This window comes from Pleurodeles waltl, chromosome 2_1 (genome assembly GCF_031143425.1).
Source record: "Pleurodeles waltl isolate 20211129_DDA chromosome 2_1, aPleWal1.hap1.20221129, whole genome shotgun sequence".
Lineage (NCBI taxonomy): Eukaryota > Metazoa > Chordata > Amphibia > Caudata > Salamandridae > Pleurodeles > Pleurodeles waltl.
Genome location: NC_090438.1, coordinates 566,578,574 through 566,594,309, shown reverse-complemented (window position 1 = coordinate 566,594,309; position 15,736 = coordinate 566,578,574). Strand labels below are relative to the sequence as shown.

At 43.7% G+C, this 15,736-nt stretch overlaps 1 protein-coding gene across 1 annotated transcript in view; it reads left to right on the top strand.

Moving 5' to 3' along the window:
* The first annotated feature begins 779 nt into the window (after positions 1-779).
* The window catches only part of DCLK3 (doublecortin like kinase 3), a 152,729-nt gene continuing 137,772 nt past the window's right edge, over positions 780-15,736 (top strand). The window contains exon 1 of the mRNA XM_069214970.1: positions 780-1,126. Within this exon, the coding sequence (XP_069071071.1) occupies positions 1,066-1,126 (61 nt within the window). The 5' untranslated portion in view covers positions 780-1,065. The remainder of the gene's footprint in view (positions 1,127-15,736) is intronic.

The window sequence follows — 15,736 nt, the reverse complement described above, 5'->3', positions numbered from 1 at the left end:
AGACTAAAGTGGTGTACAGTTAAGTGCTGTAGAGTGGCATTGTGTAGAGTGGAGTGTTATGGAGTGGAACAGGTTAGAGTGGCAAAGAGTAGAGTGGTGTAGTGTGAAATTGAGTGGTGTAGAATAGAGTGGCATAAAGTTGGATTGTGTGGTGTCCAGTGGCATAGAGTGAAGTGCGAGAGAGATCAGCAGTGTTGTTTTCAGACATTTCTTTTGATGTTGTATACCTCGAAATATGGACCTCTTGGTAAGAGAAAGAGACGTCTGCTGGACTGAATTAATATCTCCAGTGCATTCTTCATTTAGACAGGAAGGCTCACATTTTAGTTGAATGTAGGCATGATGAATGCCTTATCTTGAAAAATGTATACCGACGACCACCTAAGGGTAATTTCGTCCATGTGCTTTACGTATTGGGAATAACACCTAAAACCATAGTATGGTTACTATTTCACAGCTAATTGGACCAATTAATATCCGTATCCGGGGAGATTTGATGAATTGGTATGAATTTCTAGTTGTTTCAAACTTTCCTTTTCTGCTTAAACTTGCAGCCAGGGAGCCAAGACACTCTTTTGACATTTACAAGTAAAAAGAAACCGACGTCAGGACGTTTTTGTTCTCAGCAACATAGAAAATGGTGTCACACATTGAAAATTGCGGAGTCTTAGGCTGCATGTTTTTAAAAGTCTTAATCTTCCTCAGAGCCGTTCAAGCCACCTGCTTTGAAAAACTCCTCAGACTAATTTAAAAAAGTTCTGACGTTGTTGCAGGGACGTTCTCAGCCTGGCTCCGGGGAGGCAGCGAGAGGCAAACGGCGCAGCCCTCCCTTTCCACCCCTGAGAGATGTCTCGTGTAAACCCGCCTCTGGACTGCCGGGTCTCCCCGTGCCTCTCTTGTTTATCATCTCTCCACAACAATACGCACAGCCTGTTCCCTGTGCATGGCTAAGGGTCTCACAGGAGTGCGGCTCACAGCGTGCCCTCATCCCAACGCGACATTCTACCGCTGAAGGAGTGTCCTATCATATCTTACCGTACCCACGCCTGTGGGGTTGGACAGGAGATGCCTGCTCTCCAGAGGGGCGCCGAGGAAGCGCTACCCTGCGCCTGCCGCCACCAGATGGGTGAGTACTACCTGGACCAAGGATGGGAGGGTGTAAATTCATCCTTCCACAGCTCTTGGAGGGTGTTCTAGCTGCTTCTGTGGGTGCAATTCCCACCTCTTTTTTCATGGGCACCCAATATTTTACTGTTAGCTTATTGATTTGATGCCTAAAGTATCTAGAAAATTGGATGAGAAATGGAGGAGTGTTGTGCTTTTTGCTGCATTCTTTTCTTGCCGGCATTTTTTTAAAAATCTTTCCTCTTTTCATTTGTTAGCGTGAGTATTGCATTTCTGGAGCGTGGGTTTTTTTGTCCGTTCATTTCAATACGTTGAAGATGTCGGTGAAGGTAGCTGAACCCTAGTTATGCAGACTGAGAGTGAACTCTGTATACACTTTGAATTGTCAGACCCGTGAAGGAGGGAAAAGATAGCGCAATGTAACAGTATGCATGAAATACTGCATGGAATACCGAATATCCATATCTCGGTGCATTTGTGTTCAAAGGCACACCAAATACCATTGTAATTCTAGAACTGGTAACAATAATATCAATAATATCCGTTTTTACTAATTTGGCTGGCATGTTAGTTAATGTTGCTATTTTACAACACTGCACGTCTGAAACAAACACGTTCTAAACACATATATTTTTAAATGTATTTCTTATTAAGATATTTTAGAAAGCTCTACCCGTCTCCTTTCGGTTACTTCAAGGAGGTGTCGAAATGAACACTACATAAATGATAGAAGCAATAGTGGCACTCTACTATTAGAAGCTGCTCTGCCGGGAAGTAAGTTAAAATTTAAACACCAGGATTGAACCATTTGTAGGAAGTTGAGAACAATGAACCATATGAATACATATTTTTATTTATTTGTTTTGTAAAGCGCTGACTTGTCATAGATTATGACTTCGTAGCATTTATGTTTGACACTGTGGGCCCAATTCACAAAGGGGAAGTTAGACCAGGTCTAATCTTAGATTTCAAGTCTAAACGCAGACTTCAGGTTTAAACTTAGACTTCAAGTTTAAACTCAGACTTTAGGTCTAAAAGTGCCTTTGTGGATTGAGCCCAGTGTGTTTAAAGCCATGTTTCTTCAATGCCCCAAGTATCCTGGCCACATGATGCAGGTTTGGTTTCTCCTGACCACTTCTCTAAAATGACCTCTTTTCATTCTTCTTTCTCACATACTCCCTCCTAGCTTGTATTACTGCCTGCTTCTCTGTTATCACTCAAACCCACCTCCACCAGTAAATGGGCCACGGCTTAATTGTACCTCTTCATTATCCTTTACGCTACTCACTCCAACCACCTAAGCGCAAGTATTCAATTTTCCAGCCACTCCTTCAATTTATTGAGCTTGACATCACAGGAACAGCATATAGCACAATCACACCCTGATCTCTAATGTATGATGTACATAATGTTTTTGTAATCATCATATACTTTTTGTGTGCGTCATGCTCTCCTTCGAATAATTATTTAAGTTACCTTGTGGTGTGAAGTTCCTGCGTGCGATTTGATTCAACCTAAGTTCATTTCTGTTCAAACGGCTCAGCAAATACACCCACATGGACACAAAATACAGGACATAGTACTGCAATACAATTGACTGTGTTATCTCTAAATTTTACTCAGGATGGCACCCTATAAGGGCCACTGCACTTCTGCTCTGACACGTTTTAAAATGAATACTATGTAGGCCGATTGAAATGAAGCATTCTTAGAGTTACAGTTTTTTGAAGTTATTCGTTGTGTCTTCCTCCATTTTGGGGCATTGATTTTTGAGTGCCAGCCATCTCCTGGCCAACCAGCTAAAAAAATGAGCCTCAGACGCCAGCAACAAAAATCAGCTTCACACTCAAACATGCAGCAGGTGCACCGCTGGCACGCCAAAGACAAGTCCATCTGCGCCCATCTACCCCTGTACAGGGTCAGGGGCCAGAAACGCTGGCCATTTAAACACTCGGGCCCATATTTATACTTTTTGACGCTAAACTGCGCTAACGCAGTTTAGCGTAAAAAAATTTAGCGCCGTCTAACGCCATTCTGAAGCGCCATGCGGGCGCCGTATTTATGGAATGGCGTTAGCCGGCGCTAGCAGACCGGCGCTGCCTGGTGTGCGTGGAAAAAAACCACGTAGACCAGGCAGCGCCGGCGTAGGGGGAAAATGGCGTTAGGGCGTCTTAAAATGGGGCAAGTCAGGTTGAGGGAAAAAAATCGCCTCAACCCGATTTGCGCCATTATTTTCGACGCCCAGACGCCATTTAAATGACTCCTGTCTTAGTAAAGACAGGAGTCATGCCCCCTTGCCCAATGGCCATGCCCAGGGGACTTATGTCCCCTGGGCATGGTCATTGGGCATAGTGGCATGTAGGGGGGCAAAAATAAGGCCCCCCTATGCCACCCAAAAAAAATTAAAAAATATAAAAAATTATACTTACCTGAACTTACCTGAATGTCCCTGGGGTCGGTCCCTCCATCCTTGGGTGTCCTCCTGGGGTGGGCAGGGGTGGCAGGGGGGGTCCCTGGGGGCAGGGGAGGGCACCTGTGGGCTCATTTTGAGCCCACAGGCCCCTTAACGCCTACCCTGACCCAGGCGTTAAATAGTGGCGCAAATGCGGTTTTTTTTGACCCGCCACCTCCCGGGCGTGATTTTTGCCCGGGAGTATAAATACGACGCATTTGCGTCACCGTCATTTTTTTAGACGGGAACGCCTTCCTTGCATCTCATTAACGCAAGGAAGGCGTTCACGCAAAAAAATGACGCTATTTGCCCATACTTTGGCGCTAGACGCGTCTAACGCCAAAGTATAAATATGGCGTTAGTTTTGCGCCGAATTTGCGTCGAAAAAAACGACGCTAATTCGGCGCAAACGGAGTATAAATACGGGCCTCGGTGTTTCCAGGACAGCAGAGAGCAGCTCATGTACTGGTACACAACTAGTGAAGCATGCGACATCCATAGCTTTTCACCTGGGGATACTTCTCAGATGTATGGGGTGTGGTTTTCAGTTTTCTCCTCCAGCTGAAGAGTATAAAGGACTAGTTAATCCCTATTTAATATGAGTTTGAATAACTTTCGTCTGGCTAGTCCAAATTAGCACTCCCTACCCAAACAAAAGTTAGACATTTTTCATCTGATTTTAAATATTAATCTGGATGTACATTTTGTTATTTTTTTTTAGCTTAATTCATACTCAGTGCCTGATATAGCGCTGGTACTTCCTGTTAAGTTCTCCATCGCCAGACAGATCCCCTTAATAGTCAAGGCTGGGGATTTGCTATTGTATATGTTACAGTACACATGTGCATTTACTTTCTTTGAGTCTATGGGTTGTGAAGATATTGTGTTCTCAGTTCATCATTCTGGCTCCTTTTCTGTGTTTGTGGTGCTGATTTACTGCCCATCCAGTTCGGACGTCAGTTTGGAGTGTTTCTGGCTGACTATTTCTACTCTCCATTAAAATATACACATTTTATAATGGTGGATGATTTTAATCTCCACTTTAATGATTGTAAAGATCTGTCTACAATTAAGTTAGTTCAGAGTCTCAAGCCTCTTCATTTCACCCAATTGGCAAAAGCTCCTAAAAATAAAGCAGAACACACCCTGGATCTGGTCTTTTCTAACTTAGTTGGTCTTACGGTAGGACCTTTGCTCCCTTTGCTCTAGACTGACCATTATGTAGCTCCTTTCCAAGCACCTTTAGGCAAAAAGTTAATCTTTCAGTCTCTCAAAGACAGCTGTATAATGCTTGGACCAAGTTTGAGGAGTCTCAGGCATAACTCTGAACTGGTTTGACTCGTTTCTAAGCAATCACTCTTTTCAGGTGCTATCTAAAGCTTCTATGTCTATGTACTTCTACTAGAAAGGTTTGGGGTCTCAGGCATAACTTTGAACTGGTTTTACTCATTTCCCAGCGATCTCTCTTTTCAGGTACTATCTAAAGCTTCTACAGCATCATTGAGACAAATTTGGTATGGGGTGCCACAATGCTCTTCTCTGAACCCCGTGCTTTTCAACATTTATGCGTGCCCTTTAGCAGATACAGTGGAAACTTTCAACTTCTCTATAATTTACTGTGTGGAAGACACTCAGATTATCATCAGATTGATGTCTGATGAGAACAAGGACTCAACCAAATTTAAACAATGTCTTCGATCAGTGGCCAAATGAATCACTGTTAATTGTCTAACAATGGAAGGCAGTAAACCTCTTTATAGAGGCCTTAATTGGTGGCTGGCAGATTTAAGTCTGATCCCAGCATTGACATTCATAGTGAAAAATCGGGTATTTCCCTGAATACCCACTTTGAGTTTGACAATCAAATTAATAAAGCAACTACCTCCTGTTTCGGTATTTTCAGATGCTTGAGGAAATTTGTCTAGGCTTTGCTGGATGAGTCTCAGAAAATTGTTTATGCAAGCTGTTATTATTTCTTGTCTGGACTATGGAAATGATTTATACTTGGGAGTCTAGTTACTCGAATCCAATTCTCTAAAACAGCAAAAGCGTATCAAATTAACTGTAACCATCAGGGTATAATGATTGTTTGGGTAGTTTTTCCTAACAAATTTAATGTCCTGTTGGTAAATTTCTCCAACGCTGTTTGGGACTCCGGATGTCAAATCAGGGTCCTTTTCTCAGTTCTCCAGTTAAGGAAGTGCAGAATGGAGGAGGTTGGGGTGGAATTTTGTGCGGTTGTGTCAGGTGATTTTAATGCCAAGATAGGCACCCTTTTGAGGAGGATCGTGAGGTACATTTGGCTAAGAGTTCACAGGACCCTAGGGGCAGGAACTTGATTAAGGACCTATGGAGGTTGGGTCTTCTGAACATTTGCGATATTGAAGTTGTGGGTATGTGTCCCCATCTTTAAAAAAGCTGGTTATGTATTGGGAGGTGTTAGAGAAGTACTTTAGTGACCATAACCCCCTCACAGTCCACTTCAATTTCCCAGAGGCTTTATACAAACCAAGATGGGGAGGGCTAGCTTGGTGAGGGCCAAAGATCAGGGTAGGAGGCTTGGATGGAGACAGGTAAATAATCCAGGAAGTAGTAGGAAGGGTGGTGGGTGACAACCTAAAGCTGATTATAGGCACACTCTGGCAGAGACTCCCAGCCCAGGGGAAGTTCTGGATGCTGTGCTTAGAGTGAATAGAGCTTTTAAAGATTGTTTGATCGCAGATGCTCATTCCTCCCGTAAGTATAAGGGTGGATGGTTTAGTAAGCTCTGCTATGAGGCTAAGTAATCTTTGAGGAAGGCGTTAAAGGAGCACCCTAGACATAAGGCCCATGTTAGAGAAGCGAGGGCTAAGTATAAAACTGTCCTAAGGGCAAGGAAGCTAAAGCCCAAGGAACTAGCCTGGGAGAAACTGGAATGTGCAGTAGATCATAAGAACCCTTGCCTGTTTTGGAAGGTTGTAAATAGGGGTTTCATTGAATCAGAAACTTCTGAGGGCCTGGGCTTTAATATTGCTCCCAAGGCTTGGGTGAGCCATTTTTGTAGAATCTTTCAGGGGAGCTCTTTAGGAGATAATGGGGGTAAACAATATGAGGATCACCCCAATTTAACTATTAGGTTTACAATCCAAGAGGTAAGGGAGGCTCTTCATAACAGTGCCAGCAACAAAGTTCCGGGCCCAGACACAATCCCAATGGACCTCTATAAATCTTGTCTCCAGCTATGGGCGGCAATCCTGCTTAATGTCCTCAATGCAGCAGTTAGTGTGGGAATCCCTGTCACTTGGAGATCGGCTTGTATTATTCCTGTGTACAAAAAAGGGGACCTAAATGATCCCAAGTCATATCGCCCAATTTCTCTCCTTGATTCTTCAGCCAAAATTTTGCGCTGGTTTATCTTAAGGCGAATGAGGCTTGGAAGGCTGAAAATGCAATTTTGAGCCGGGTACAATATGGCTTTAGGGAAGGGCTTGGTACCCAGGAACAGTGTTTAAACCTGCTGATGGTTATTGGGAAATACACACAAGCTAGGAAAGGCACTCTATATCTTGCATTTATGGATCTTAGCTGTGCCTTTGATAAGGTCAATCGGACTAAGCTGTGGGAGAGGCTAATCCGGCTGGGTATGGATCCCCAAATTGTGGAGCTGCTTCGGTACCTCCACCTAGGAACTAATGCTAACGTGAGGGTTGGAACAAATGTGGATTGCTCGGATGCTTTTGAACTTAATAGGGGTGTGCGCCAGGGGTGTGTCCTGGCTCCTAACCTTTTTCTTCTGTACACAAATGGGTTGTTTGATTTTTTAGTTGAACGTTGCAAGGATGCTCCTGAGAGAGCATAGTTTAAATATTACATGTTATAGACGTGAAATGCTTATATTTAACAATGCTGCATTAATAATTGAAATGTATTAATAAATATGGAGAATTATTCACCTGTGTAAACTAATGTCAACTAGAGGAAATAATCATTTATAATTGTGTGCATTAACACGTATAAAACCTTATTCATTAGAACTCGTACATCTTAAGTTAGCATGAGTCGCGAATTAGCTGTGTGACTCTCATATTAAAGCGTATTTTTCTGTTTCTCCAGTGTGCTGACTTGCAAAAGACCATGACCCAGCGATTGTTCTTTTTCTTACTTATTCGCTACAATGCTCAACTATCCCATTCGCATGCTAGTAGCTTTTAGTATAAATTATGAGGCTTCGAAACAAACATGGACACTTTCAAGGACAATAAAGCGAGGAGAAGAGAACTCTTGACCCGAGATGTGTGCCAAGGAGATGAAGTAACCCCGGATATGCCACCTACGAAAAACGTCAATTATGAAGACCAATTAGGATTTAGAAAGATATCATGAAATGACAAATGCATTACTTAATGTATAATTTGATTGGTTACCAATAGTGGGGAATAGCGACTGACCAATAGAATTTTGGGGGAATGTATTTTGGAGAAAGGGATAAAAACCCATGACACAGGAGACAAGACGCATTAGGTAGGGAATGATATCGATTGCATCCAGAAACTCTATCACTCTATTTGGTGATTTGAGACTTAGACAATAATCTTTGCCCATATACTGCCCATTACACTTTCCTCCTTAAGGGAAGAGTGTCCCTTGCCTTTACTTAGATAGACTGACGGTGATCTAACTGATGTCCTGAAGACGAAGACTGATCCTGTATGCTGACCTATCCAGAGGAGGGTAATAACATTACTAATGAAATCTATTTAGCCTTTTCTTTCTAGGTACCAACTGCTGTGTGTTTTTAATTAGAGATCTTAGTTAGAGGTTTCCAAATTGATGTTCTAAATTGTTTTACATGAAGCCCCACATGTTAATGCTAATTCGAGGTTAGATAAGGTATTCATTAGACTGACGGAACTGACGTGACTGTCGTAGTGCTATGCTGAACTAAGACCTCTAGGAGGTATTATGTATCGCGATCTGTTCTTATTGACCTAACTATCTTATGTTCCTGATCTTTACATTATTGAAAGCTTATCGTAGTTTTCACCGTGTGATTATGTTCATATGCTTCTTGGTTTTGAGACTAATGCACTTGCTATTAGATTGTAATCAATAGGGAATAAAATTCACTAAAATCTCTATTAAGGTGTGGTTATTCGTGACTGAAAGGTCATGATTGCGCCGAAGGTTTATTAATGACTGAAGTGAAATATATTTTGATGTTAACCTTTGACAATGTTATTGACATATTGATTGACTTATTGATTGGTTATCTCGTCTTACGGAGTCTCACCACTGGGCCCAAAGATTCATCGACCTAAAACGAGTCCTGATGTGTATAAATTAACATAGACGGACGCGTTAACACTCCTAAAGGTACGGGTAAGAGTGTCCTGGTATTGATTTAGGTGGATGATGCAGTGCTTATGGCCCGTACTATGAATGGCCTTCGTGAGGCGGTTAGAGCCTATGAAACTATTATGTCAGCTTTAGACCTAGAGATAAATTGCAATAAATCACACTTTATGGTGTATGGGAAACCACTTAGCAGCGTGGGGGGGGCTGAAGATAAACGAGCAAGTAATCAGTAAGGTTCAGGAATTCCCCTTACTTAGGGGTTAATTTCGATGACAAGGGTACCTCGAAATCTTGTATTTCCAGGAGAGGGGTGCTTTTCAACGCAACAGTTGGTGCCACTTTTGAGTTTGCTGCTAGGGTGGGAAATAAACCTATTAAGCCCTTGCTCGAAGTTTATAGGTGCAAATGTCTCCCAGTCCAGCTGAATGTTGCTCCACTTTGTTATTACACAGAAAACAGGGTCCTGCGATAGAGGAAAATTGCTTTTGCAGAAGGCTGTTAGGAATTGGCCAAAATACCTCTGGCTTCTGTTTGCATGCTAAATTGGATCTTGACTTTATAGAGGATACTATCAAGATTGCTCCCCTCATGTTATGGATCTCTGTCTGGACTAATGAGTTTGCCACTTTTAATAGAGAGATTCTGCGGGATTGCATGGCATGTGGTCATGCAAAGGATATTCCCTGGATGATGCATATAAGAAAAGTAGCCTATGTACTGGGGCGGCCGGATATGTTCGAGGCTCCAGAGGGTCTAATTAGCTCTGACAAACGCTGTGCTAAGGAGATTTTTTCAAAATCGTGGGGGTTAAGAGGGAGGAGGAGGAACTAAGGAAAACATCAGTAAGGGATTTTATAATGTTAAAGATGGGGGTGGGTCCTGAGGCTTGGCTCTTGGAGATAAGAAATGTGAGGGAAAGGACTCTTATCTCGCAATTCCGCCTAGGGGTTATCAGAAGTAATCTGTTTCTTCCGTTAGGTCAGTTTGATGAAAAATCCATAAAACCATGCCTTTGTGATGGAGGGTCTTTGCAGATTTTAATTTATTTTACTTTGTTCTTTGACTTTTATGCCCCCTTTAGGCAACACTACTTATTTCCCTTATTGAGGTCTATGGGTTTTGTGCAATATCGCCCAGCTTTTCTGTGGTTGCATATGGCTTCTGATGCGCTGGTGTGGCGGAGGTGGGGTCTTTTCTTAAGGGAGCTATAACCTAGCGGAACAATATAGAGTATTTCTAAATGAGATAACATTTTTAATCTTATTGAAATGTTATTCTTTTAATGAAATTTGGAATGTAATTTGTATATGTGTAAAAATGTTTAGTAGGACATGAGGTGATATACAAACTGGTTTAATTAACTTCTTTTTAAACTTTGTTATTAAGTATTTATTGGATAGGGCAGGTGCACAATTGTATTTTTGATAGTGATTTTTGATAGTGTTATGTGATGTGTTGTTAATTTATTTGTATGATTAATAATTTTCATACCAAACAAATAGTTTTTTGTACTTGGGAGTCAAAAAAACTTTTCTTCAACGTCTTCAGATGATCCAGAACATGGCAGACCACCTTTTGGAAAATTTGCCTAAATATGGCCATATTTCGGCCTAATTAGGGATCTTCACTGGCTTCCTGTGGACAAACCTATTCATTTCAAGGGTGGTGGCCAGGTGTGTCTTCCCCACCGGATCTCTCAATATTCTCATGAGAGCTGCATGTGATCCTCCAATAGGCCCCTGGCCCAGATTCAGAGAGTGAGACAAGCCAATGAGAGCAGACGTTCATTCATTTACTTGACTTCAAAATTTCACAATTCCCTTCCTCCCCAGCTGCAGGCCTCTCCTGTGAAGATCGATTTTGTAAACTCTTTAAAACTTGTTTTTTCACAAATAGGGCACTAACATAGTTTTCTTAAGGCAACATCAGTATATCCTCTGAAAGATATTTTAGCTTTGGGTAGTCATGTGCTCTACGCATTCAATAAATAGAAATAAACAGAAAATTGCTTAACCAGCTCTAAACTGCTTAAATGTCCTATCAGTATCATATCGGAAACCTTGACATAAGTTGCTTTGTTTTAATACAAATTGGTTTTATCCATGTACAACCATTATAGCCAAAATATTTCAGCTTATCCTCAAATTTCTAAATATTTGCTAGGTGCATACATGTATTCATCATAATCTAAGGGCGGAAAGAATATTCAGTTGCAAATACAATGGAGTACTCTGTCTGCTAAACTCTTGATCTACCCGCCTAATATTAAAACTGATGGATCATAAGATTTTCGTCGATGGAGCCGTTGTTTGCTTCATCAATGGAAAACCTCCTTTAATGGTCTGATGGAGTAGTAGCCATTGGATGAAAGGCATAACACCATCCATCAAATGCAGGTTGGCTGGTGCAATGCCCTTTCCTTCTGTCCCTCATTGCCAGGAAAAACCTGGTGATGAGGGACAGAAAGAAATTATGACCCCCCCCCCACCACACCCAGGGAGCTTTTGCATAATTTTTTTGTTTTTCAAAAACATACAAAAATGTTAAAAGTTTGGTGGATGTCTGTCAAAAGTGATGGCAGACATTCAGCAAACCTTTTGCACTTTGATGGGAACCACCGTGACCACTGGGCTAGCAGCCATCTCTAATTCTGGTGGACAATGTGCAGCTGTAATGTTCTCTGCCACCCGGAGGGGCTGTACTGTATCTGCTAAAGCCTAAATCAGGCCCCAAGACTTAATTACATATTGTATCCTTGTATCATACTCAGTGAGTCTCAATGGAGCATCTGGAAGTGGGTTATCTTGCATTAATCATGGTGATGGACATGCAGCCCTAACCTTACCAATTGCAATGATGTCTAGATTCCCATTGCTGATTTGTTGTCATGGGTGAACACGGATCATGTGTGTGTGCCTTAACATTGGCCTATCTCATGGGTTATTTTCTTTTTGGACTGAGAAGGGCACCCAAAGCACTACCCTCATAGTGGTAAAAGGCTACTGCTTGAGTGCGGTGGTGTCAACATAACGTGTAGCTATCAGTAGGAGTGAACAGGCCTTTTTACCTGTGTCACTGGAGGCATACTTATTTAAAGTTTCACTGCTGTGTGCTTGACTCACCCTTGGCCTACATCGATTCAGAGTATGTGTGTGTTATGCATGTGCTGAGTGGGTGTATGTGTGCCTTTGAAAGATACAACACATAAAAGATGCAGTGCTGTGCAGTACATGTTATATGCATGTTGTGTGTGTATGTGTGCTTGTGAATGGTACAATACATGGAAGATTCTGTGTTCCGTTTTGGGGGACCCAACGCTAACTGGAAGAACATGAGGTGGGAGAGGAATCTCTCCCCCCCAACAGCTATGGGGATTGTTGCCTTTTTGTAAGCTGGGTGTGACACACTGGAAGAAAAGAGAGCCAGCCTCTTCTGTGCACTTCAAATGATGCTCTTTGATTTAGAGAGATGGTCACAAGGAAGGACCCTGGACACATCTCAGAAAAGGGATGGAGCTAACAAGAGTAAGGTGGGGCCCTGGGGTTACATTTTGATACACATATCACTGTGGCTGACATCCAGGTGTGAATCTTTAGTGCTTCCCATGACCTTTGTTGCAGGCCTTTCAGATTTGGAGTAGTTCCTACTATGACAGACCGCTTTCTGGAAGAAGAACAGGGCAGAGGAGAGGGCACTTAAAAGGAAGCAAATCACCAACACAAACTTCAAAGACTTAGACTTTAAATCACATATGGTGTCTGGAAATGGACTATAAATAGGAGAGCTCGGGGGCAACATAATTGTCAACAGTCAGGTAGCCAGTCGGGCTATGCAAGGAGAGAAGCTTTGCAAGACTTCTGTCTGTGACCAGGACTGGGGGCCTAGGCCTGCCGTTCTCCTTCCTGAGTGAGTGTACATCACCAAAGGAATCCAAGACCACCTGCCCCTGAAGCCTGGAGCACCAGTGCCTTCTTGCTTTCCAAGACCAGTGTGCCCTGTGAGGGAGAGGAGAGCATTAGCTGGAGCAAGGTCCAGTGGGGGATCCTATTGATTGGATCACTCTAGTGAGGTGTGAGGAGATGACTACTGCACTGATGTGGTCAATGCCCATGTTGCAGGGAAAGGTTGGCGACCCTTTATGCCAGGTGGGGTGGTCGCAGTGACGATTGCTACAATGCAGATTGGGCCATAGCCCGTGTTCAGCCCAAAGTCGGTGACCCATATATGCCAGGTGGGGCCACCATGAAGATAGCTGCCTTGCTGATTGGTTGTATCCCGTTGTGGAGTGAAGTCTGTGACCCCCATGTGCCAGGTGGGGTAGCTGCGTAGATTGCTGCTGTACTGGTTGGGCCACAGGCGGTGTCCAGAATGCTAGGGGATGGACCAAGCAAAGAGCATGGTCTAGTCGAGATCATTGTTGTGGGGAGGAGGCCGAAGTGGTGATCTGAGCAGAGCCAAGCCACTACTGAGGACCAGCACCAGGACCACATGTGAAGGACTCGAGGACACCTGACCCACTGCTCTTCCCGGGCCTGTTTTGAGAAGAACTTACTGGAGACAACCACTGCAGCTTTAATGCCTGCAAAGGGGGTGGGTTTGGAGACTCGGATTGTTCAGATACTGCTGGCACGGGTATGGCTCATTTACAGGCCAGACTGCTCTGGGGGAACTTGTCTGCTGTATAGTGCTTATGTCCCGGAACACTTATGACTTTAATGAAGGGTCAGAGTGGGACTCCTGTGACTTAGGCTACTTGTGCGACTTAATCTAAATGTTGCCTATAGTCAATGGGGAATAGCTACTACTGCTAGAGAGAGGAGAATGTTACTTAGGAACATGCGTATAAAACACGAGAGCCCTGACATCAGGGGACTGTGTGTATTGTTTGTGAATGCTGTAGTTTAATTTGTGTTTGTGTATAAATACTCCCTTTTCCTTAAAAGCAATTACATGACTGGACTGTTATTTACTGCTGCTGCTGCTGAACGTATCTTGAGCTATGAGCCTGTGTTCACCTCTTTGTGTCTATTCACCTAGTACCAGGAATCCTTGTACTGCTCAATCCGTGCTAACACTGAGAGCCACGTGCTGAAAGGGTACTTGACCCAGTTGCTCAGAATCCATAGTAGTTTGAGTCCCAGGACATCAGGGGTAAAAGACCTCAACCCCCACGTTTGGGCCCAGTAACTCCAGCTTGCTCCATGGCATTCTAAAGAGGGTTCTGACATACTCTATCACTACATCGAGAATAGAGCACACTATTTCATGCTAGGCTTTGTCAAAGTCTGGTAACCTCTCTCTCACTTCACTTCCCTAGACAATAGGACACCTCCAACGTCTGCCCTCCTTTCCATGTCTCTATGTCAGATTTCAAATTTAGGAGCTGTGGGGCCTCCCACTTCATTGTTACTTTTCACTTTGCCAGCACTGAAGCAACGTTTAGTCATGTCTTCCTTGGCCTTTGATGTGGGTATATTCCTAATATACAAAGTTCTCATTCTCTTATTATATACCATCCAGTGTCCCCATTATCCAGATTATCTACTTTTTTCTCCAATATCCATGTAATTAAGGAAAGAGCTGGATCATGTGAGGAAAGACAGAGTTATCTTCACTACATCTGGGGCATAGGACCTAGGCATCAGAGTAGATCTTTATAGGATTGCATCTATTTCCCTGAACATATCCCTTGGGACTATGACAGAAAGGGTGGTGAAGTAATATGTTAATTGAGGTAGAGATACTATTTTCAACAGGGCTGCCCTTCCTGAGGCTGACAGCAGTAGCTCTTTTCAGAATGCTGTGTTCATTTTCATTGCAGTTATCACTAATCTTTTATAACCTACCAAGAGATCTATTTTTGTCCTATAAACTTGCACCCTCAGATACTTCATGGTTTTAGTCTATGCGCCAAGTCAGAGATGCCTGTGGCAGTGATGTCCAGATGTGTCATTGTGTCAATGGCTTTTTGAGTTGGGGAATGATTTGAGAGTTCTCATCAGGACAAATCTAGTGTGGGGACACCTATGTAACAAACAAGGATTAGAAACATATAGGTGGTCATTACAACCTCGGCGGTCTTTTTACAAGACCGCCGAGGGACCGCGTGTGGAAGACCGCCAGTAGTGGCGGTTTGCCGCTCGGCATATTATGACAGTTGGCTGCTCTCCGTCCTTTTTCGGACGGAGAGCTGCCAACAGCCATACTGGCGGGCGGCGGGGAAGTGGAGGTTCCTCCACCTCCACCGCCACGCCAACAGAACACCGCCCACCGAATCACGTCCTGTGATTCGGCGTGGTGCCGGTGGAGCAGCCCCCATGGCTCCCGTCCCCTCCCAGAGGATCGACGGACCAGGTAAGTCGATTGTCCGTTAGGGGAGGGGGGGGTGTTGTGTGTTGTGTGCGTGCATGGGCGTGTGCGTCTGTGTATGTAGAGGGGGTGTGTGAGTGCGTGTATGATTGCGGGGGTTTTGCGTGTTTGGGAATGAGTGCGTGTATGTCTGTGGGTATGTCTGTATGGATGTGTGCGTGTATGTTTGAATGTGGGTGTGCGTGTCTGACTGTGTGTGTGGATGTTGGCATGTATGTCGGTGTGTGTGCGTGTGTGTGTTGGTGGTGCCTGCGTGCGTGTCGGGTGTGTGTGTTATGTGATGTTGGGGTGGGGAGGGGGGCCCTGCCACCTTTGGGGGGTGGCAGGGGCGGTGGGGGGTGTAGGGGAGGGAGTCAGGGTGGGGGGTGGGGGAGAACCCTATCAGTGCCAGGGAAGGAATTCCCTGGCACTGATAGTGCTTACCGCCATGGATTTCATGGCGGTTTCAAACCGCAT